At 34.2% G+C, this 26,792-nt stretch overlaps 1 protein-coding gene across 1 annotated transcript; it reads left to right on the top strand.

Annotated features, from left to right (window-relative positions):
• The first annotated feature begins 16,576 nt into the window (after positions 1-16,576).
• Positions 16,577-17,753, top strand: LOC114193810 (RING finger protein 44-like). Its single transcript, XM_028083751.1, has one exon. The coding sequence runs from the start codon at positions 16,711-16,713 to the stop codon at positions 17,599-17,601; it is 891 nt and encodes a 296-aa protein (XP_027939552.1). The 5' UTR covers positions 16,577-16,710; the 3' UTR covers positions 17,602-17,753.
• Positions 17,754-26,792: the final 9,039 nt, after the last annotated feature.

Here is a 26,792-nt window from a genome sequence, read left to right as displayed (position 1 = left end):
TTAAGGTTTCCATTGAGACACACCTCTCTGTCCTGGAAGTTTACTCAACAAGCTTTCAACTTGTTTCTTTTGAGAAAACCTCGTTCAAAGATGCAAAATAATTTTTCATATGAAAATAATCAACAGTGTGATCTTCAAATGAATTATGATTACTATCCACAACAACCACATAATTCATATGGTTATCAACAACAAATTTTCACACCTACTTTTACACTTGATATAAGGTTAATTATACGTCAACTAAATTATCTATATCCTATATCTTCCTTTTTAGAATATGAGTAACAACCATACCATGAGCAACAACCATATTCTAAGTATCCACTCCAGCCATCATATGTTCTATTTAGTTCTCAACTACAACAACTTGCATCATCACAACAAGTTGCAACAACCAATGGACCATCCTATAGGGAAGTTATGTTATTAATGGATGGACTGGGAGAGAAATTAGATACCATAGATGAAAACTTGCGAGTTGGTCAACAGTGCAAAAATATTGAGGAAAAGTGGTATGAAAATGATCAAATATTAAACAACATGGTGTAGGATGCAGGTAACAACAACTTTGTAGAATTACTTGTTACTGTTAATACCAACCTCCAATGTCAGCTGAGATTTGCTAAAACCTCAGAATTTAGAATACTTTGTCATGATATAGAAGATATGCTTCTAAAGTTGGCTATTAGAGCACAACAAATGTCAAATGATTTAAGTTAGTTAATGAATGACAAAGCTAGGGAGGCCACTTTAGAAAATTTTATTAAGACAATAGTTAAGTAGAAGACTGATATAATAAAAATGTTAGGGGGCATGAATCGAAAGATGGAACAATTTAACATTGATGTGAATGAGTACAACATACAAATGTTAAATCAACCAACACCAGAATCACATCACATTGATATATCTATTGATGGATATATAGATGTTATCATGGATGCTTATACCAATATGTATGTTGATGGACATATTAATTTTACTAAAGATGTTGATGATTTGTTGATGAAGAAATTGAAGATTCTAACACTAACATATCTACTAATGGATATGACGATGGTGCTCAATGTGAATATAATGTTTTATCTGTTAATGATGATATGATTACAAATGATTTTTTTAGGAGAAACATTGTGATATTAATACAATGGAGGAACCAAGTGTAGTAGAAGAAACAAGAATATTAATTGGAATATGCATCTAAAGCATTTACTACTGCAACTAACTTGGTTAGTGATAAAGTAGTAGAGTCAACTACTTCAAGTGTAAATTTTCTCTCATAATATCAGATTATGAGGATTACTGATGATTCTATTAATCATCTCAATGAACCTGATGATGCTAAAATTGAGTTGAAGTCACACTTTCCACACATCAAGTTTGTTGATGTGAATGATGCTAATAAGTTTTCAGCGATTATTTTTGTTGATTTGGCTGCGAAGAAAAAAAGAAAGGTTGCTATAACATTACAAGAGGTTAGATTCAAATTCTTTTCATAACATTGTTGGTAAAAAAGTTAAATGCACGCATCTTTGCTTTTTGCTTTTGATTTTAGTAAAAAATTTATTAAAATTTTAAAAATATTCTTTTTTGTTTTTTGTTATAAAAATAAAATGAAAAAATGAAAAAAAAAATGTACAAGTTGAATTGTATTTCATAAAGTTAAAGAAAATAAATTTTGATGTGTGGCTAGATTAAGCCAACAGTCATAAAATATCATGTCTCCTACCCAAAATAAGTTCATGAAGGACAATTTTGGAAATAAGTGTGGCGGGGGACAACTAGTAGGTAGGATTTATTTTTCTATTTTTTTTTCAATTTTTTGTTTTCATTGAAAAAGAAAAACTATAATTTCTTTTTGAGAAAATTGTGAAAGTATTAACTTTTTACTTAGTGAAACTTTTAAACAATGTCTTATAAGAAGTCCACAAGAAATATTTCCCTATTTTCAATAAACACATTGACATTGGATTTTAAGATTTGATTTAGTAACTGGGACGATCATATTTATGGGAAATTAAGAGTCATGTCGATATGAGTAGATTGTTTTTGCGATTTTTGCTAATTGAGTTGATTGGAGAATTTCTTGATTAAATCTTTTGGAAAAAGTTTTGACCTTTTGAGTCTTGAGCTTTAATGTAAAGGATGGACCACCATGTGGCATTTCTATTTTTCTTAAGTGACTTGCTCATGTTTTGTTTATACTCAAATATTTAGCTTGATTCTTTTGTTTTGCAACTTAGGTAGATATGCATGATTTGATGTGATCGAGACATTTCTTGTTTCTAGCTACTTGGTCAAATAAGACTACCTGGTATTAATCTATTGATAACACCTTTGAGCCTTAAATCTTTTTTTCTTGTTTTAAGCCCATTGTAAATCCTTATAAAAGAAAAATACTATGTTTGAAACAAAAAGAGCAAGAAACAAAAAAGAATTGTTTTCTCAAAAAGAGCAAGAAACAATAAAGAATTGTTTTTGAAATTATTTTCCACTATTTTTTCTATATTTTTATTTAAAAACCCCAAAATCCTAAATTTTTATTCTTTCTATATTTCTATATTATTTCTATATTTTTATTCTCCATTATTCTTTCTATATTTTTATCTCCACTATTTTTCCACTTTTAAATCTCTCCAACCACATGTTGACATGTGGTAGCATCATAACTCACAAAATTAGACCAATTAGATATTGCCACAACATCATTATCTTCCTTTCTCCCAATTAGAAACCCTAAGAAGATTGGGCCACCACTAACATCTTCCTAGCGAGCCTATGAACCACCGTCAACCATCACACCGACGCCATCTTCTCTCCAGAAATGTGAACGTCGGTGCCATGACACATCTCTTGCAACGCCTTCGCGAGCAACTCACGTTTGTTCACTTGAATAGAAATTCCTCATCACGCTGCTATCACACACACGAGGATTGGAAGCAAGATCAGGAACCCTAAATCGTAACTTCACTTACAGTAGTCCTTGAGCCACACTGAAACGACGCACTAGAGCGAAGCAGCACACATATGCACCGTTAGCCACCGTGAACGAACTAGAACCTCAAGCCATCGAACTCTATGTGCGTCACGAAATCGCGAGATTGAACCCTTTGTTGGAGAAAAGAATGAAGCCACAAACCTTGTCCATGGAAAGAAGTTAGCCTTGATTTCCAAGTATGCATTAGATATTCCAATCCCCTACGTTATCAAAATCTATATTGTTTCTCTTAATATATCTTCAAATCCAAATCTTGGTGGATCTCTTGTTGGGAACACGCATAGATGACCCAACCCCATTTTTATTTTCAACCTAAGTTAGAGTATTTGATTTAGGATTCGACGATCAACATAAAGTTTATTTGTAAACCATTTATATCTTGAATCTTCTTTATAAATATATCTATCGCTGTATTTGATTTAGGATTTGACGATCAACATTAAAATTACCTCTTCCATACGATACATGTTCTGCCTTAGTATTCATATAGGGTCCAACATAAGTAATTATATGGTTACTCATTGCTTGCATCAGAAACACATTTTGATCTTTTTTTTACTACTGGTAACTCATGTGGTTTGCCCCTCAATACTTTGATTAATATTAGAAAAAAGAGGCAATGATCCACCAATTGTCAAAGTTGAACTTTATGTATTTTGAGCAATAATCATTTGACCACTCCTCTTCTAATACAATGTTCACACTCTTCTTCGAATTGGTACTCTAATAGAACTTGCACCTTTGTTTAAAAACTAAATACCTAAATACACAAGTGTCCCACTAGGCATGCCAACTTGTTTCTCGAGAATTTGGTTTGATGCTTGGTCGAATATTTTTAATAAACTAAACAAACTTGATTTGTGGATTCTTTTAATAAGACTAGCAAACATTTTTATTTTCAACCTAAGTTAGAGTATTTGATTTAGGATTCGACGATCAACATAAAGTTTCCTATGAACATTATTAACAATGCATTACTTGCAATAAATAGATTTATAGAAAGTCTTAGATAGCTCACAATCTTAACACTTGAAATCTTCACTAGCTTCGGAAAACATAAATGATGTAAAAAGTGGTTAAAAACTTGGAAAGTAAATGTTCAAAAGAAAGATAAATTCAAGCACTATGCATTTGAAAAATAAATATTGCAAAGAAGTAACATTGTGTGAAACCTAAAACCATAATAATAATAATAATAATAATAATAATAATAATAATAATAATAATAATAATAATAATAATGAATAAGGTAAAATAGATATTTTAAGTAAAAGATAAAATGATTTATTAGTTATATAATTTAAAGGATTTAATAAATAAATATTAAGAAGATATTAAATAGATTCTTTAAAAGATAATGTAGTTATAAGGGGTGTACAAGCTGAACTAGATTTAGTGCATATCTAAATTGTCTTTTTAGTTAATATTCTATTAGGAGATAACTAAATTTTTTGGCAAAGAGTTTCACTACACATAATGAGTTGGGATAGTGGTAAAACACTGAAATCTAAAGCTTTACAGTGATTTTGAGATGGAAACACAAGGAGTTTTCACAAGGAGAATCAATAGTAGTTTTGAAATATTTTTAAATAGGAACATCTGAGAAGAGGCATAAAGTTTAAAGAAAATGTTAAAAGATTAGTTTAAACATTTGAATATAAAGGTAAGAGAACTTAACTAGTCTTTGTCTTTCTTTTAGGTATGAACTGAGTTCATATTATTATTAATATTATAATAATAATAAAAAGATTTATTATTATTATTATTATTATTATTATTATTATTATTGTTCCTATTATTATTACTATTATTATTATAACTATTATTAATATTATTATTACTATTATTATTACTATTATTACTATTATTATTATATTACTATTATTATTACCATTATTATTATTACTTTTATTGTTATTATTATTATCACTACAAAAAATATTGATATTTGTGAAGGTTAAAATTACAAATTTTAGTGATTAAAAACTGTCACAAATGAAATTTTTAACAGTTACAATAACTATGACCATTACACATGTCAAAAACAGTTGGTGACAAAAATATTTTAATTGCTGGTATTGTTGTCAAAAAAGGAAAAAAAATAATAGCCGTTAAACACCACTATAAAATGTACTATAATTTGATAATATTTTATCATATTTTGATAGTTAAAAATCGTCACAAAATATATCACATTTTGACGATTCAAAACTGACACAATATATATTATATTTCAACAGTTAGAAATCGTCATAAAATATATCATATTTTGACGATTAAAAAAAGTATCACAAAATATATCATATTTTAATAGTTAAAACCACCACAAAATATATCATGTTTTCATAGTTAAAAATGTCAAAAATTATTTGGAATATTTTTAAATTTTTTTAAAATTCCAAAAAATATTTATTAATTGAGCCTGGTAGGAGGATACCTTGAGCCTGGTGTATCAAATCTCTAACCAAACTCTAGAAATCGAAAGGCCTGACCCTTGAAGCAAACCATGCATAATTTTGAAAATCTCTTATTCATTTTAATCATAGCAAATCTAAAAACCACACGAAAAAAACAAACTTATATTTTGCATTGGCATACAACAACTCATATTTTATACACGCGTGTTAATAATATTCTTTTGTCTAAGCTCCTTATATAATATAACTCAAGTACAAATTCAAAGAAAAATTCTTTCCTAACACGCTAAGGAACAAAATTTAACAAGTGTCAAGGAAGAATGAACTTCTAGGTGTCAGACACAAGGAGCATGGAAATATCTATGATGTCAACTTATACAACAAACAAGCCTTGTTTTAGGCCACTTCCATCTGAATGAAAACGTACCAAAGCATTCAAATTGAAATTGTCAATTAAAAAGAATATTTTTGGCCTAGGCTTGATTTCATATCCACATCACATAGCACATGTTAATTTATTGGTCTAATTAAAAAAGTTCATGGTTAAATGCTTTGTTTAATTAATTATAATTTGACTTGGAATGGATTTTTATTATTAAGGACCATTAAATTAGTAAGGACAGACTTGGAATCTCCTTGGCGAGGCCTTTTAAGATTAACAAACCAAACAATTATTCACAACCCTATGTATAAAAGTACAAGCTTAACCATAATGCATTCATAAGAATTATTGAAATGAGAAAAATATTTTTTTTCATACTCTCATTCTGTAGAGTCAATCAAGAGTATTAATAGCTGCCAAAGCCATATCTCTATTTGAATGTTTGACAAAACCACATCCTTCAAACAATATGGGAAAAAAATATTTGTTTAGTATTACATCAAATTAAACACGAACATACAAAAACACAAAAAGTAATCCTAGAAAAACAAAATAGAATGCTTCCAGATATAGATAAGAACAATAAAATTACTCATTGCACCAACCAAATTATACTTCCCATAAGAATTATGAAATAGAGAAGCACAAAAACCAACCCCTTATTGTAACACCCCAAATTTAGGATGTTACGAGAAGCTATCATTGCTCTTTATGTTTAAAAGTAAAACGATTATATCACAAAAAGGCACTTAAAAAACTTATAATTTAAATGTAAATAGGTAATCCAAAACTTCTATTGAAAATAGTAATAATAGAAAAAAAACAAAGTTCCAATTAAATACTAGAAATCAACTAAATAAATAATAAACCCCCGAGTTCATTCCATCCTCTCCGCAATCTACTTTGAGTCAGAAACATCTACATTACAATCTGCTCCCGTATAACACACATGTTATACAATCATCGCACAGGCAACAAACACACAAACAAATAAATAAGGGTAAGTTAACCATAAACAATGATATATAAAAGAATTTTGTAAACAAAACATATCTAATAATACTTAACATTGTTAGGAATACAAGTGTGAGTCTAAGTCCCACATTGACCAGAAATGAGAAAGTAGAGCACTATATAAGAATAAAGACCCATAAACCCATTGCCTTAAGGTTTTGGGTTGAGAGTGGTGTCAGTGTCTTATGTGGTTAGGCTCAGATCTCATTGGTGTTGTTCTCCCCAGTGAAACCCCCTCTGTAAAACCTGACAAGACTTTCGATACTAGGACCATACTGTACTCGTCTGAGCCGGTATTAACCATCGGCTCTGATACCACTTGTCAGGTTTTACAGAGGGGGTTTCACTGGGGAGAACAACACCAATGAGATCTGAGCCTAACCACATAAGACACTGACACCACTCTCAACCCAAAACCTTAAGGCAATGGGTTTATTTTCTTAAAAATAAATCTGATGTGTTTTCTGTGTTTAAAAGGTGGAAACAGGAGGTTGAGACTCAAACAGGTTTAAAGATTAAATGTTTGAAGTCTGATAATGGTGGAGAATATGACAGTAATCAATTCAAGGAGTTTTGTTCAGAGAATGGGATCAGAATGATCAAGACGATTCCAGGAACACCAGAACAAAACGGTGTGGCAGAAAGAATGAACAGAACCTTGAATGAGAGAGCAAGATGTATGAGAATCCAGTCAGGATTACCCAAGGTATTTTGGGCAGATGCAATAAGCACAGCAGCCTATCTCATAAACAGAGGACCATCAGTTCCTTTAGGCTATCAGTTACCTGAAGAAGTATGGTCTGGAAATGAGGTAAACCTTTCACATATGAAAGTTTTTGGTTGTGCTTCATATATTTTGTTGAACTCTAATAGTAGAGATAAATTGGACCCTAAGGCAAAGCGATGCTATTTCATTGGCTATGGATCTGACATGTATGGCTACAGGTTTTGGGATGACCAAAACAAGAAAATTATCAGAAGTAGAAATGTTACTTTTAATGAAAACATGTTCTATAAGGACATGACTGCATAATTTGCAAATGCAAATAAAAAGCCAGAGCAGGTATCATTAGAAGAAGTTTCAGAAAGTGATGTAGCCAACAGAAGGCAGAATACAGATGTAGAGCCTGAGTCAGAGCCCGAGTCAAAGTTTGGGTCAGAACCTGAACAGATAGTAGAGTCAGTAACTCCTGAATTACCGACTAGAAGGTCTAGCAGAACTATTGTAGCACCACAAAGGTACTCCCCTTCATTGCATTACTTGTTGTTGACTGATGCTGGTGAGCCAGAGCATTTTGCTGAGGCTATGCAGGGAGGTGAATCTATTAAGTGGGAGCTAGCAATGGAAGATGAGATAAAGTCTCTTCAGAAGAATAAGACATGGTCTTTAACCAAGCTTCCAGAAGGAAAGAAGGTTTTGCAAAACAGGTGGGTCTATCGGTTAAAAGAAGAACCAGATGGCAGCAAACGATATAAGGCCAGACTCGTAGTGAAAGGGTTCCAACAGAGACAAGGAATTGACTTCATAGAAATTTTCTCTCCTGTTGTCAAGATGACTACCATCAGAGTTATCTTGAGTATAGTAGCTGCAGAAAATCTTCATCTGGAGCAGTTAGATGTGAAAACTGCATTCCTACATGGAGATCTTGAGGAAGAAATCTTTATGGCACAACCAAAAGGTTTTGAAGTACAAGGCAAAGAGAATCTTGTATGCAAGCTTCATAAAAGTTTGTATGGGTTGAAACAAGCACCGCGACAATGGTATAAGAAGTTTAATGAGTTTATGAGAAACTCAGTATTTCACAGATGTGAAGAAGATCATTGTTGTTATGTGAAGAAATATATTGATAGTTATATCATTCTTGCCTTGTATGTTGATGACATGTTGATTGCTGGTGCTAATATGGCAGAAATTGACAGGTTGAAGAAACAATTGTCAGAAAATTTTGAAATGAAGGATCTTGGTCCAGCCAAGCAAATTCTTGGTATGAGAATTTCCAGGGATAGATCTAAAGGTATTCTAAATTTATCTCAGGAAAAATATATTGAAAAATTGCTTAGCAGGTTCAATGTTGGAAATGCTAAAACCAGGAATACACCTTTGGGAACTCACTTAAAGTTCTCAAAAAGGCAATCTTCTCAGACAGAGGAAGAAGAAAATCACATGTCTAAAGTGCCATATGCATCTGCAGTAGGGAGCTTGATGTATGCTATGGTTTGCACCAGACCTGATATAGCACATGCAGTGGGAGTTGTGAGCAGGTTTCTATCCAATCCCGGAAAGGAGCATTGGGAAGGAGTGAAGTGGATATTGAGATATTTGAAGGGCACTTCAAAGATGCATTTGTCCTTTAAAAGAAGTAATCTCACTTTACAGGGGTTTTCTGATGCAGATTTGGGAGGTGATTTGGATGGTAGAAAGAGCACAACAGGTTATATTTTTACGTTGGGTGGCACAACTATCAGTTGGAAGTCCAAACTTCAAGGAAGAGTCTCCCTTTCAACCACTGAAGCTGAATATATAGCTATCTCAAAAACAGCAAAAGAGATGATATGGTTGAAGAATCTTCTAAAAGAATTAGGAAAAGGGCAAGATGAACCTTCATTGTTCAGTGACAGTCAAAGTGCCATTTGTCTTGCTAAAAATCCAATTCTTCACTCCAGATGCAAACACATTGAATTGAAGTATCATTTTATCAAAAACTTGATAAATGATGGAGATTTGATTTTGTTGAAGATTCCAGGTGCAGAGAATCCAGCTGATATGTTAACCAAGACTGTCACAACAACTAAGTTGAGGCTTTGCATTGCCTCAACTGGCCTTCGAGAAGATTGATGATGAAGGCACTACACTAGGTGGTAATGTAAATCAAACCCCCTCTGTAAAACCTGACAAGACTTTCGATACTAGGACCATACTGTACTCGTCTGAGCCGGTATTAACCATCGGCTCTGATACCACTTGTCAGGTTTTTACAGAGGGGGTTTCACCGGGGAGAACAACACCAATGAGACCTGAGCCCAACCACATAAGACACTGACACCACTCTCAACCCAAAACCTTAAGGCAATGGGTTTATGGGTCTTTATTCTTATATAGTGCTCTACTTTCTCATTTCTGGTCAATGTGGGACTTAGACTCACACTTGTATTCCTAACAATCTCCCCCTCAAGGGTGAGTCCCTTCAACCACATTGGTACACCCCCCTCCAGCGGAAGCTGCCCAACCACGAGTACTCCTTTTCTGTCCTTTTTTGTACCGCCGTTATTCTTAACGGGACACGCTTTACCTGGAACCCTTACCTGGGACCTTTTGCCAGGAAGACTTTCGATACTAGGACCATACTGTACTCGTCTGAGCCGGTATTAACCATCGGCTCTGATACCACTTGTCAGGTTTTACAGAGGGGGTTTCACTGGGGAGAACAACACCAATGAGATCTGAGCCTAACCACATAAGACACTGACACCACTCTCAACCCAAAACCTTAAGGCAATGGGTTTATGGGTCTTTATTCTTATATAGTGCTCTACTTTCTCATTTCTGGTCAATGTGGGACTTAGACTCACACTTGTATTCCTAACAAACATTGCATTCAAGTAACACATAAGCATTATGATCAGAATCAATCCTTGGTTTGAACACACAAACCCCAAAATTCAAACAATCATACCAAACAAACATAACATCACTTTCATATAAAATCTTCAAACATAGTGATCATTATTAAGCTTTAGTTTTCCGCGACCTCTCACCCCACAACAACATCTAGTTTCCTATTACAAATGGTTCGATGTGTCCCACTATCGCAGCCAGACTATCTCCCTTATTCCTCAAGGAATTATGAGTAAAAATGTTGATACATTGCACACTGGGCACTATACTCGCAACGAGCCGAGATAAGTTGAAACATCTTTTCCCTCCCCACTACTTCACACAGGCGAGAACGTACAACACTCGAACCAATCCTCTACCACTGCTTCACACAGGTGAAGAAGACCCCTTTCCACTGTTTCACATAAGCAAAAGAGTCTTCATTAGATATCTAGGTACGGAAAACCTCACACAACACTTAATTTCACCAAGATTCTTCAAGCAAAGCAAAACACCCCAATATTCAATTCATGAGAATTACATATTTCCAAAAACACATCACCACATCAATACATGAAATACAGCCAAGAAGCCATGCACCACACACGTAAAACCACTTTACCTTAATTATGTAATTGGAACATAAAACTACACGAATTATTTCCTCAATGATATAACAAAACCTACACTGCCCCTTTTTAGTGCACGTCCCACATTAAAAGCAAAGGCCACTTACGTTAAAAAAATAATGCCTTGATGCAAGCAAAAGAAAGAAAAAAAATGAAAAAGGCAAATTGGCAAAGCCTACATACCACATCCCATCAAAAGATGAAAAAACCTAGGGTTGCACTACCAACTTCATACGGAAAAGCAATGGCATAGCTATGTGTGTGGCCCACCCATTTAATATTGATCTCAAGCTTTTACGTGAAAGGAGATAGGCAAAAAGAAAAGAAACTCACGGAAACCACCCATTTACTAAACACAAAAACGTGATATGCATCAGGACAAAATAAAAGGCCAAAACCTAAGGAGAGAGAATATGACTTTATGTGAAAGAGAATAGAAAGGAAGAAAGAGAAAACTCACAGCTTGTGTTCACGTGAACGAGAATAGCAAGATGAAGAAAAATAAGTTAACCCGTGAACCCATGCACTCACACCCCTGCAACGTGAACCAACGTCCATGGACACTACACGTCACCAACGACGCCGCAGGCACGTCGCCAAGAGCGCTACCCTCAACACAGGCGGCTGCCATCTGCAACTGAACTAACTCTGCATAATAACACACATGGCCCGTGCACAAACCAACCAATTCTCCAAAACTGGAAAACACAAACCCCGTTGAACCAACATTCACGATTGCAGCACCACAAGCTTTCTCTCACTCCTCGTGAAACTACCACGAACCACGACTCCGGACCCAAACGCGCAGCCACCACCATTCTCTAAGTCCATGCCAAGGTTCCACTCCAGCAGATGCAGCCACGTGAGGAAACTAGCAGCAACATAAACCTTAGCCTGATCCACTACACATGCTACAACTCACACAAATCGGAACCCAAAATACCCAGCCCATGAGACATATATATGAGGCCATGCTAAGTGAAGCCAACAACAAAACGTTGATACAATAGTAGGAAACTATGCAGAGAAATCTGCAATAGTAACGTGCCTCCATTATTCATTACCATAAACTCGTTGGGTTCTGTAAAAGAACCCTCAGCAGAAACACCACACCACCTCAAGTGCTAAGACGAGAAAGAGAAGGAAACAAATGAATTAATAATCGTAATAAATCCCTAAGCACGTGAAGGATTTTTCATAAATAATTCTCTGTTGTAGAGTGAATGAAAAAGAGAGGAAACCTACGAGAACCCTGTGGCAGTATCCATGTTTTGCTTGATGCATGTGTAGAAGACAAAAACAATTACGAAAGAGAATAACTCGTGAACCCTTGAAACCCTACACCCTGCAACGTGAAAACACTCACATGAAGTCAACAACTCCATGAAAAAAAAACTGTTGTAGCGTGATATATGGGAAATGGCATTCAATCCATCATAGAGCGCTTGTAACACGCACATAACACACCCCAAACTAGGCCAAGCATGAAACAACAATGGTATAGATTTATGCATCAGAAAATAAAGGACAACACCACCATACGCGAATGAGTCAAAACAGGTTCAAAACCATGCACTAATCAATATAGAATAAAGAGAAGAAATAAGGTAAAGCTTGTAACACCCCAATTTTGGGATATCATGGAACGTTAGAAAATTTTTGCGTTTAGCAGAAAAATGATTGTTATTGAAAATATACTAATAAAAACTTTTAATTTGATTTAAATTATGTAGTTCAAAACGTCACTTTGTCTAGAAAAAAAATATAAATAACAATTTTGAACAAAATAAAATTACATCTAAATTTTCTAACAATTGTTGAGATGTGTGAAAATGATCTTGGAAAGACTTTGACTAGGAAAGACAAGGTTTTTAAGTTTGTCCATCTATGATTCACCTCTTTTTTCCTGGGAGTCTAACTTTATGAACTCTTATTTGTTTTACTTTTAACGAACCAAAGGATTTTTAATGGAGTTATTATTTTTCAGGTACTTTTGGATTTCAAATTCTTTATGATGTTATTTTAAAAATTGAGGTTTTATGTTATTTAGTTAGCTTACCCTTGCATTGGTGGATATGATTTCCACCTACAATGATCGTCTTTTTATATGGGAGTAGATAATCGTACAAGTTTTGAGGAAGATGCATAACACTAGGGAGAGTTGTCATGTTAGGAGATGATTGTGCAGACTTTTATTTTTATGTTTTTCTTTTTCAATAATCGTAAAACAATAATTTTTTTATTGATATTTTCAATAAAACAAGAGTAAGGTTTTGTTTTTATTATTTGTTGATTATAGATTTTAGGAAGCGAAAAATTGGAATGTTACATGCTACTAATAATGTAACTTTACAAGAAAATAAATGAACTAGAAAGGTAAAGATGCAAGAAAAGAAAATGAAAGATAAAAACAAGAATTGATAAAAGAAATCAATTAAAGCGGTGACCCAAATTGCTACAATCTTCACTTGAGTTACCATTGTCTTGTTTGCGACATTCTCAGATTGTTTTTGTTGTAAATACGATTTATTACCCCCCATTCCTGATAGAGATCTCACATCAATTAGAGATAAAATATGTTTAAATTTTATAAGTGGTTCAAACCTTACCTTACAAGTCAAATTTGTAGGATTAAGTTAAGCTTAATGTCCACTTCTTAACATAGTATCAAAGTCATGGGTTAAAATCCTAATGAAATTTGTTGTTTGTTAGGCTTATCATAGAAATCGTTTATTTATATTTCCCATCCCTTGTGACAATTAAGCCAAAATAAATAAAAAATGAAAATGACATAATAATTAGAATAACTATCTAAATCTACCCATAGTTACATAAATTGTCTACTAAGCCAAAGTTTGCAACAATTACTTCTACTCAATGTCCCTTTTGATTTGTGTATTTCTATGTTAATTTAGTTTTATGCATGTCTCTTTCGATAAATTGAATTTTCTTTTTTGTCGATCATTCCCTGACTCCTAAATTGTCTCCCCTTAATTTGATCATTTCTTAATATTCTATGTAACCATTCCTTCATTCATCTTCCCTTAACTTCTTTATTTCCTTCCATTTTCTTAACTCATCTATTTTTCTCTTGATAGTCTAAACATTATCATTCTACTTATAAGATAATTTCCGATGCAAGAATTATCATATGAAGTATTAATTTACTTTTTTTTTTTTTTTAAGTTCCACATTGTCACATTATTTTTAATTCCTTCTTGCAACTTTTGTTTCAATGTAAAGATCTTATATGATTCACATTATAATAATTTTCTATTTACTTCTTCGTGAGAGAGATGCTTTTAAGACAAAAGGATACTATTTTATTTTTTTGGACATGATATTATTTAAGTGTTAAATTTTATTTTATATTAGAATGCTGGAAAAGGAAAATCTTGTATGAGTTGAATCTTTAACTTAAACCCATAGCTATATGTCTCGTTGTGGAATTGCAACTAAGATGCTTAAATTGGAAAAAGTAAACGTGGGTAACGAGTACACCAACTCAAGCACCTAGAAAAAGGATTATTATTTATAAAACTTGGAATCCAAAATTTTATACACTAGAAAAAGTGAAGTTTTTAAGTACTATTTTGTTATTAAAATATATATTTAGAGACTAATATGTACGCTTTTACATATTAAGGAATATGATTAGATTTTAAAAGATTAAATTGATTCTGATTTGTGGACATTTAAAATAAAATTTAAAAAAAAAATTAAAAAATTTAAAAAATTTAAAAATTTAAAAAATTTTAAAAAATACATATTAAAAAAATTCAAAAAATCACGAAGTAACAAGTGACAATTAGTGTCTATTATCATCAATGATTTAAATAATGTTAGGAAAAAAGGACCAAATTGAACAAAATTAACGAAAATTGGGACCTATTTAAACACACACAAAAATTATGATTGATTTGAGCATGGAACTAAACATTAACGAGTGGTCCGAGAATAGTCCAATCCAATAGCGGGTGGAATAATAGATCCTAAATAAACAACAAACTTCACTAGGATAGAGTGTAACCCTTGGCTATGATACTACTATGTTAAGAAGAGAATAACTCAGTCTTACAAAACAGTCTTATAAGATAAGATTTGCAATCACTTATATTTCATGAATTTGTCTTATCACTAGTTGACGTGATACTTCCAACAATATAAAATTAATTATTTGCATTTAAAATTAGAGGTGGTAAAACGGGTTGGGCCCAACGTCCCAGCCCGTCAGCCCGTGTTAAAAGGGACAGGTTGGATTGAAGATTTCAACCCGTCAGTCCGTTTTGGCCTGTCTTGTCCAGCCCGTCAACTTGACGGGTTAAAGTACGGGCCAACCTATCTTGGCTCGTTGGCCCGTTTTAAAAAGATTAATTTTTTATATTATATTTTTTAAATGTGTAAATATATAATAATATTGTAATTTAAATTATTAACACCTACAACTTAAGTTTCAATTATTAGTTATAATTGAATAATTTAATATGTAAATTTAATAATTATTTTAATTTATCTAATTAAAAACATTAACTAATCAATTAAAAATTTAAAAAATATTTTATTTGATTAAATATGTTTTTAATAATAATTTATATGTAAATATAAACAAATTTTAAAAATTAAAAAAATATAAACAAATTAAAAAAAATAAAAAAAAATAAAAAAAGTGGATAAGCCAACCCGATTCGACCTGTTAGCCCGTCCTATACGGGACAGGTTGTGATTGTTGTCCTGTTTCTGTTTGACGGGTTAGCCCGACCCGACCCATTTTTTATGGGTCATAGACGGGCCGGGCTGACCCGTTTTTGTCACCCCTATTTAAAATATCCAAATATTTTAACTATTTCTTGAGAGATAACTTTGTTAGATGGAAAGAAAAGAATTCAAGCACTAATTTTAACAATATATTCCAAGAGTAAAATATGTTCATTAGTTACGGTCGAAAATTATCTTAGTTAATTCGCTTTGTTTCTTAACAAGATTTCCACCATTAAACCTTGGTAATGATGATATAAAACTCTTTCATGTTATAATTACATTCTAGTTAAATCTATATGATAATACATGTCCTTAGAGTAAAAATATAACTTTCATTAAATATGTATTATAGGCCTTTAAGTAAATATTCATATTTAAGTGTTTGATTAAATGACTTGATGACAAAGACACAATTAAAGTTTGTCAAAAAGAAAAGTTGCACTTCATTTTCTTTAAACAATGATGCAAGGAAATGTACTACATGACCCACCTATAGGAGTATACTTTGTCACTCTTACATTGTGCACAAAACTTAGCCCCATAAAATAAATGGCAACAAAATCAAATCTTAACGAAGTCCAATAGTTCAAAATAGCTTCTTAAACAAGGAAAGAATAGGGGTAATTCAAAGATTATAAATATAATATTTACACAATCTCATCTTTCACTTTTCCAAGTGCTTAAAGTTGTTGTTTCCTTTGGCTTTAGTACTTTTTGTTTGTGCTTTGTGATGTGTGCATGTGACAGCACCCACTTGCAGACTTAACTAAAGAGATGATTGCTTAGTGACCAAGGCGAAAAGGGAAGATAAATTTTGAGATGATCAGAAGTTGAAGCTTCCTCCGAAAACGAACATTGCATATGGGAAATGGCTAAAGGCTTTCACTATAGTTGAACGTATCCCTTGCAAAACCATGCCACTGAACCGTGGCCAAAGCCAAACCACAAGGTGGTATCAGCTATGCTTTGTTCCCACTAGTTCAGATAGTTCAGATGACTCGGACGTAGAATCTGTAGTCATTTCTCCAAGTACTCCAACTACAACTAGTAGCACATGGCAAGAACTTTTTCCTCCTCCTCCTCCACCACCACCACCACCACCAAATCCTGAACCTCAAATTGATTGGCGTTTTCCACCACCACCACCTCCGCTACCAGATTTTGTACGGCCACTGCGGCTGCAACAACAGCATCAGCATCAGCCTGAACTCAGTGGGGCTTGGGCTATTTTTGACTTAGAAGTACAGCAAGATAGGCCTCAATCTCACAGTATAAGTCATGTGTTTGAAGGTGATAAAAGTGGGTGCTCAACGATTGCCATGAATGGCCTTAGCAGGGTAAGAGTATCAGAGATAGATAAACTCTTTCGATGTCCCATTTGCATGGATGAGTTTAAAGTGTGTGATCAAGCATACCGGTTACCCTGCACCCACACCTATTGTTCTGAATGCATTCTTCGTTGGCTTAACAGCAGCAAAACATGTCCAGTTTGCAGGCTTCAATTGAGTGGTTATAGTTTTGATAGGACAGATGATAGTAATAATAATAATAATAATTTGAACTCGCAAGTTGAATTTCTATCACCATTGCCGCCGCCGCCGCCACCACCACCACCATCAATAATATACAATGATTCTCCTCAGCGCTCGGAGTATTTCTTAGAATCTTCTCTCTACGTTACAGCAGGTGTAGAGAACAGCGCAAGTGGTAACTCAGATGAAGCTGATTATGATAGTGCATGTGATGAGCTTGGTGATTCTCAAGAAGATGGTGCTTCTCATACTGCTTCTGATACTCCAATTTAACCGTCAGTGTAGTCAGTTTATGACTGTAAAGAACTTCTGATTGTCCTTTATTCTCGTGATTTCTATGGCCAAATAATTTGGAAATGTATTGCTTTCAATTATCTTGTAACTTCAGCTAAATTTAGATCTAATTGATTTTCTGGTGAGCTTAACATAATCGTATGTGACTATCCGTATCGAATCAAGAAATTGAAAAACATCTTATGTGAGATAATTATTGGATAATGATGAATGCATGTTTTACTGGAAACAGAGAGAAAAGATATTTTATCAAACAAGTTGTAACAAATATCTCTGCAGTGCCTTACATTTTCTTGAATGAATGTTCAACACTATATATGGTAGAATCATAGAATGAAATATTGAACATGTAGTGTTGATGTTGTGATCTTCATAAGCATCTGGGTTCCAGCATGAAACCCTTATGTGCAAGACGTTTTCTTAAATATAATCTGCTGTATGGATCATCTAGAGATCAGAGGCAGAGTTTTCCATATGACAGGCTTATTATTAATGATGTAGTGTAAATGATTGAATGGTAACCGCAGCGAATTAATGATGTTGGTAGAACTAGGAATAAAACTATTCCAAGAACTACAAAATTATAGGGATTACAACGAATAAATAGAATCTGTAGAATGTACTAAATTGTAGAATGTATTAAATTGAGGAATGATATTGCAGTATCATTATTCAAAATTCACGTGCTTCCATTCTGTTTAGAGTTTACTTATGAAAGAAACTAAACAATTTTCTGAATATACCTAGAATTTATTTATATATGGATAACACTCTCGGTACAATATAATTTCCAATATTCATCAACAAGAACAGAGAAATGAAGGTTTCATCGTTAGTGGCTAACTGCCTCCGTACCGGAGAGAGAATAAATTCAGAAGAGTTTCAAGATGCCAGAGAAAGAGAGTGAGAATTTCTGAGTTGTAAGAGAATTATCAAAATTTGCCTAAATCCCAAAATCCTTTAGCCTGGTATTTGATATGTTCTTTTTGTTGCTTCTCCTTGGCTCCATAATTTGTGGATTAGTAGCCACCTGTCCATTATGTGTTATTAACTTGGCCTTTGTCTTATTGTGCAGTATATTTTCCACATGATCAATATCATTTTTCTTTCTTACATTTCTCTCTTCTAAGAAACAACCTTGTCCTCAAGGTTGAAGTTCATATATGTCTGCATCCTCCGAAGTGAGAAACAAACTTGGGCCCTCCCCCAATTACACTTGTAATTAAGGTTATCGAGAGTTTATGTAAACTTGTAAGAGATTAATAAACTCAAATTGTAAACTCGTAAGACTTTACTTCACATGAAAAAAAAAATATATAATTTATATAAATAACATCTTAATTTAAATAAGTCCATAAAATTATATAACTTAAAAGTACTTCAAATAAATAAGTTCATACAAATTCAAATGTGAAATGTCTATGTCTAATCCTCTTATCCTCTAATGATATCATTATCTCCATCATCATCTTCATCCAACTCTTCCCTTGATGAAACATGTGCATCATCAACATCAAAAGTTATGTTATCAAGATCAAGAGTATTTAGAATTGGATATGTTGTTGGTCCATCTAAGGAAACATTTTGAACATCAATTTCACCTTCAACTTGCTCAATCTCAACAACATCATCTGCCTCTTTAGTTATCCATTCATCATTTGATTGAATTTCATCAAATGGTAGAGCAACAATTTCTCGAATTTGTGTACTTTTGAACTTCAAGTTATACATCACATAAACTAAATCATTCATCTTTTTTTTATGCAAACGATTTCTTCTCTTTGTATGAACCTAAAATGAATTATTAAATTTTAGTACATAAAAACCAAATAAAGAAAATTAGAAGGAAATTAGTAGATATAAATAATTTACCATTTCAAATGAGCTCCAATTACGCTATCCTAAAGAACTACAAGTCAAGCCTAGAATTCTAATAGCAAATCTCTTCAACTCTAGGAGTTCCATCCCCAAACATCTCTCACCATTCACTAGGATTTAATACCTTCCTGCATTCCTTTGCATCTTCCATTCCAAAAAGTCCTCTAACAAAATGAAATTCAACAATTTGCAAATTAATTTTTGGTTTAATTATGTGGATAGTACCCATTTTTGTAGGAGTATGTCAATTTGGTACCCGCAGAAAAAAAGTGTCAATTGCGTCTCCACTTTTGAAAAAAGTGCATCAATTAGGTCCCTTTCAGAAAAAAATAATAATTAACGCTGTTAACGGCACGCCATGTGTCACTCTCTGTTTTTTTTTTATTTTTTTAAAATTTTTAAAATTTCTTTTAATTTTTTTTTTTGGAAAATTTTTTTGTTGCCACGTGTCAAGTCCCTATTGTGACACGTGGCAAGATAATGTCACGTGTGACAAATGTCTGCTTTCAATTTAATATTCATATATATTTCATTGTTTCAATTTAGTCACCACTTTTGTGTCTTTGGTTCAATTTTGTTCTAATTTTTTTTAATAATTGAAGTATAATTTTTAATTCATTTTTTTATAAATTAAAACTAATTAAGTATAAATATTTTTACAAAAGTAAGTACTTATATTTATATTAAAATTTAGTGGTCAAAAGTGGGGACGCGATTGACATTTTTTTTCCACGGATACCAAATTGACACACTTATACCAAAATGGGTACCATCCGAATAATTAAACCTTAATTTTTCTTCTTTTTGCCAAATCTGGTACCAATCTTCTCATGCATATATACAAACCTTCTTTCACCTCTCCACCATCATCACATCTAAAGTTAGGTTCATAATGGAGGTGGGGGTTCAGAAAATAGGTAACTACATGCAAAGGCCTATGAAGTTGACTACCCCATCGAGCATCAATTATTCTCCAAACCTCCTCATAACTACATTCAATACCAAACTAATTTTAGATATAAGTAATTAAACTTTGAATGAGTAAAAGTTTGAAATTTTATCTCTTCTTAATATTGTTAAAATTAGACCTAATCTTCTCTTGTGCATAGTCCATCTCTTCATAAATGAAACCCATTACGGGTTTTACATCTGAGTCCACCAATCTTAAGACCACCATAAGAGGAGTAGTAGCCTTCAAGCATGTAGAGACATTATTCCAAAACTGGTTGTCGAATACCACACGTTCTACTCTTTTTCTATCTTGTGAAGTTGCAAACTTAGTATCCTTCCACTCCTTAAAGCTAAACATGGTCAACCAAGAGTCAAATATATCGTGGCAAATCTAGTCACACCCAGTCTTATCAAGTCTCTACCTTTAGTAAACCTTTTCAACAAGGAAATTAACATTGTTCTTCCATAAATGTAAGTGGTAATCTTTCTTCCCTTCTTGATTGTCAATTCATGGACCTTCAAATTCTTTTCAAAATCTTCAAAGATCAAATCAATACAGTGTGCAGCACATGGAGTCCAATACAATTGTTCTCTTTTTTGCATCAACAAATCTCTAGCTACCTTGAAATTTGCAACATTATCAGTAACAACATGAACAACATTTTCTTCTCCAACAAACTCAACAACGTCATCTAACATCTTGAATACTTTATCAGCTATTTTTTAAATGTCTGGGGTGTCAAGTGAATAAAGAAAAATCGTCCCTTTAGGACTATTCACCAATAAGTTGCATATATAACGTCTTTTTTTCCCGTCCAACAATAAGACATAATGGTACAACCAATTCTCTTCCACTCCTCCTTGTATTCTTCAAGCATTAAATTTGTTTTGCTCACACCTTGTTTCAAGAGCTTCTCTCTGATATCATGATAAGATGGTGGTTTGTAGCCAACTCCATATTTACCAATTGTAACATCCCGACCGGATATTATGGGTTTAAAATATAATATAAAATAAGAATATAAAATCACATTTATTATAAATCCATTTCCCAAAAACGTGGGAATTTCAAAGAATTTATTTCATAATAAATATAACCCTAAGTTCAAATCTTCTCAAAATTTAATAAAATACCAAAACAGTCTCATAATAGATTACATCTTTATTCCAAAACCATAAATGATAAAACTCTATAAAACTGTTACCATGAGTTTTCCTCGCTCCGCTGCTAAGCCTCACCAGATCCACCTGCAACATCATCTGCTCCCGTGTACCGCGTACACGATAATCACCAAACACAAGCAGATAGGGTGAGCTAACAAAATAAACATATATATATATGGCACAAATATACCAATCACACAATCACACCAAAGGAATTCCATCCTTTGATATCACATCACATGGCCACCACCATGTTATTCGTGTTCTACATCTTCTAGTGAGTACCTCAAGGTGTCTTGCTGTCATACCTATCGGCCACAACCGGTAGAGCACGTGCGCGAAACATGCTACGAATCATACACCGTAACGCCAGGTGGAGTTCCCATATACGAACATAATTCGTAACGTCCCAAGACTACCAAACTCGTCAGTCAACTACTAAGGAGGGTAATCTATCTGGACCCATCCGTACTGGCCACAACCAGCACACTCACACCGGCAACACTCGCCAACCCGAGCTCAACTCAAGGGTTCCTCATGTTCATCCACCATCCCGAGCTCAACTCGAGGGATGCCATTTCGAGCTCAACTCGAGGAATGCCATGTGCTTATCCCCTATCCCGAGCTCAACTCAAGGGATACATTCCGAGCTCAACTCAAGGAACACCAACAAGCCGACCTTTAAGATATCTTAGAAGCCTTATTGATCACGCACATCATAGCAAGCATAACACCAATCTGCTGCAGCAAAATCCCCTGGCGGGGGACACAACCACCAGGTGCTGCCGCTTCCAGATTGCCTGGTGTGGGACACGTACTATTAGGCGCTATGCGCCTTAGTCTTCACTACCACTGCAACTATCGCCTAGCGGGACTTCCTTTACCGCCAAGCGCCACGCGTCTTAGTATTCACTGAACTACAAACTCCACCTGGCGCACCCCTCCTTACTGCCAAGCGCTACACCAGTACTTTCACATTACTGGTTTAAGTTCAGGTTCAAGCTCACTTCACCCAGGTTTCTCTCATTTGCTCTCATTCTAGAGTACCCCTAATGAAAAGCATTGTCATCTATAATGTTACAGGAATTATAGCATCTCACATGTGCATTCATCCCCTAGTCGTATAGACCATCCCAAGCATGCTCAAACAAAAGATAAGCAGCGACACTCTAACAATTTTAAGCACATGATTATGCACCGATGCAATTTAATATTGACACCTATGCCTTCACCAAACCAATTCTCCACATGTGATTAACCCAAAGGAGCATTCAAATTGATAGAGACTTACCACATAACCTAATCATGCTTCTTTAGAAGTTACTTGAACTTATCCAGAGCTTGTTCATGTATTTTACAGACTCCAAAATCAGCAATATTAAACAATGTATATCTCTAGCTACTGACCTCCAAATCCAATCTCCACCGTTCAAAGTGAAGAACCACATGTTATGGACCACTTGTCAAATCTCTCCTAAATCGGACAGTTAACGAATCGAGAAATACAGTTTTACAAAAACTGCGCAAACCAGAAAAATGGTGGTGCCTAGCGCCGAGAAGTGAGGATGTGGCGCCTGGCGGGACTGACCTAGCGTCGGGCGGTTCCTATTCCGCGAAAAATACAAAAAACAACATTTTTTGTGAATCAGAGCACCACACATCACTGATATGGCACTTGGCGGCCAATTGGGTGCCGCCAGGCGGTTCCTGCAGTTCCAGGAACCCAAAAATCCCACTCGCACTTTTGAACCTCAACCACTCTTACTGTCACGTCGCCTAGCGGTACACAGCTCACCGCCAGGTGGATTATAGCTTTCTGGAATTTCCAGAACTCCTTCCTGCACTACGCGAACTAAATTCCTAAATTCCCAAGTTGTCCAGAAACGCGTTCCTTCGTCAACTACCCTATTTCAATTGACTAGCCTTCATTTTATGCCATTGATAATCAAGTTAAATCTTAAATCCACATTGAATCATTGTAATTCGCACATTATTTACCATTGTCACGAAATTCCCAATTTCCCAATCCCTAACCATTTTCCTGTGATTTCTTCCCAATTTAATTTTCCCAATACATGTGATCTCGTCAACATATGACATTAAATCATTCACAAACAGTTAGGACTAGATTTCCTTCTAATCATAATCCGTCCAGAACAAGAAAAACATAAAAATCAAGGTAAATCCACTTGCGTTGCCTGGCAGCCAAGGGTGTGTCGCCAGGCAGTCCCTCTACAGGAACCCCAAAACCCGAACAAAATGAAGTGTTGCCTGGTGGTGATTCATCACCCGCCAGGCGGTTTCTGGAAAAATTCCAGAAACACAGAATCACACAAAATAACCAGAATAAGGACATCCAATTCATCATATATTGCATATCATTAACAAAACGAATACAAAAATAGCGGAGCTGGCAAAAGAATAAAGTTTAATTTGGGTTCACCAAGGTTTGAACCCCTCACCAACAATTGCAAAGTCAATACCAAACCATCATGCCAATTTATATTTCATGATGATTAATATAATTTTATGATTATATTATCACTCAACATCCTCTAGCATATTATTAAAAACAATAATAATTAAATAACACACAAGCAACATACATAGGACTTGAACCCAAGTCCTCTCACACATTTAAGTACTCTCAACCACTCAACCACTTGAGCTAGTAATTTTCCACATTATAGCTTTCTGCATTAAATTCCTTAAAGGCTCCTACTACCCGCATTTATTAAATAATTATTTAATTAATTATTTAAATTCCTCGGGTCTTACACCAATCATTTCACACCTCTTTGCAAATGTTGAATTTCTAATCACATTGAAAGGAATGGCACTGGTGTAAAAGACTTCAGCCACTTGATCATCAACCTTTTCTTTCAAATCCTTTTTCCATTATTTGATTTATAGTTGCTTGGACTCCCCCTTTACTAGTATTGGCAATTGTTTGTTTTCCTTTAAAGCCAAACAGCCTAAGTCCTCCTTCAACACTCTCAGTTACTACATCTTCTTCATCAATGATATTTAACTTTCTTGTCTTTGATGCATCATGCTTAGCTTATACAACTATCTTTATCATCAAATTTTTAATTTCTTCCGAAAAAAATGCACAAGGTTCAGAATTCTCCCTAGTTCCAACAAGATGATGTTTGAATCTAAATATCCCTCCACTCACAATCTTTGAACAATAGTTACATTTAACTTTTCTACTATTTTCATTAACATAAAATCCATGTTTCCATCGAATATCATATCGATTTCTAGGAGCATTTTTACTTCTCTCTTAATAGATGAGGATGCACTTGATTAGAATCCATTGAATTTGATGCATTTCCAAACATAGTGATATCCTTTTCACTACAATTTTTTAAAACAAAATTACAGGTACTTAAATAAATCTGTATTTAAAAAAGAAAGTAAAGTAACTATAAAATAAACTAAACCTAGCGTTAGAAAAAATAGGCGAGGATGTGATATTAAGAGGGAGAGAACGATCTGCGAAGAATGCAACCACTGTTATGACGGCGAGGCAAGGCGACGACGACGGCGAGGCGAGGTTGGATAGAAGCAGACCAATGTGAGCGTAGTGGTGGCAATAGAACGAGATGCAAACACGAATGCAGTGGCCAACAGAAGGAGACATGACGGTGAAAGTGGCAGCCAATAGCTCCAAACGCGACGGCGAGTGCGGCGGCCAACAACTCTAGACGCGAGAGGTTCAACAGCAAAAACATGACTGAACGAAATCAAAATCGAAGAACCCTAAATCGCAAAAAAAAAAAATAGGTCAGTTCCCCCCACCCCCCCCCCCCCAACTCGCTCACATGCTGGAAATTCGCGATTTTGCACGAGTTTAATGATCCCACTTCCGATTCCACCAATTTTACTTCAAAAACGAGTTTGCTTCTTAGTTAACTCGAAAGCCAGGTCTATGATCGTAAACTCGTACGTTAACTCGTGAGTTTGATAACCATATTTGTAATTGTTTTAGTTCGTTTCCTCTTGACAAATATGATTGTACTATAAATCACTATAACAGAAGATAAATTTGGGCCACATTCAGCAGTTTGTAGTGGTAATGACAAGTAATTTCGGTTTTGTATCCCCTCAAGAACCTATTCAGTAAAGACATGTGGAAAACATTATGAATCTTTGCCTTTGATGGCAATTCCAATTTATATGCCACAAGACTAAGCTACTGAGTGATATTGAAGGGTCGAAAGTATCTGAGACTAATTTTCTGATGTTTCTGCAATGCCATAGAATGTTGTTGATAGATAGGGTTGAAGCTTGACTAATACTAATTCTCCATCCTTGAACTCTACATTTCTTCTATTTTTATCAGCATTACGTTTCATGAATTGTTGTGACTTAGTCATATTGGCCTTCAATTGATCAAGTCGTTGATCTCTCTCAAGCAATATGGCTTGCAATAACACTTCATCATTATCAAAGATTTCATATGTAATGAATGAAGAAGGATATTTACCAACGTAAACTTAGTTGGATGGTGGTTGTATAATTGCATGAAAACAAAACCCTAATGGGTCTATTCAAAACATATAACAAACTAAAGACAAGAGAGAGAGGAGGTGGTCACATTAGACCTCCTCTTTAAAACCCTAGCTGACCATGGGATTGGGCCCATTTTGGCCTACAAAAACTAATATAAAGAAACCATAAAAATTAATCTAAAAAGTTGATATGCTAACGATGTGGCAGGTTGACATGACACTAATCTTTTCGGTCCAAGATTAATGCCCAAGTCCAAAATTGCATCATAACAAAACCTCAAAATAATTAATAAACAAAAATTAGACCAAATGAATTCAAATTAATTAAAATCTGAATTATTGGCTCAATAAATCCTAATTAATGAAAATGCACTAACAAAAGATAATTAGGCACAAATAAACAATTAAGATCAATATTAAAAGCTAAGAAAATAGAAGAAAATAATGTTCTGTCACTATTAATCTGGTTGAGTTAGCTATAACGAAAAAAGCCATAGTAACTACATCTATAGTGAAAAACCTTTTCATATGATTTAATTAAGCATGTAGTGGTACCACTATCTCCTCTCCCTTAAGAGTGATAAATTTCCTTTCTTGCAAAAATTGAATCAACAAGGCATCATAATCGGCTATGTGAGTTTTAAGGATTTTAATCCTTTG

Source organism: Vigna unguiculata, chromosome 8 (genome assembly GCF_004118075.2).
Source record: "Vigna unguiculata cultivar IT97K-499-35 chromosome 8, ASM411807v1, whole genome shotgun sequence".
Taxonomy (NCBI): domain Eukaryota; kingdom Viridiplantae; phylum Streptophyta; class Magnoliopsida; order Fabales; family Fabaceae; genus Vigna; species Vigna unguiculata.
The sequence above is the reverse complement of the archived record's forward strand: the minus strand, read 5'-3'. Positions and strand labels throughout refer to the sequence as shown.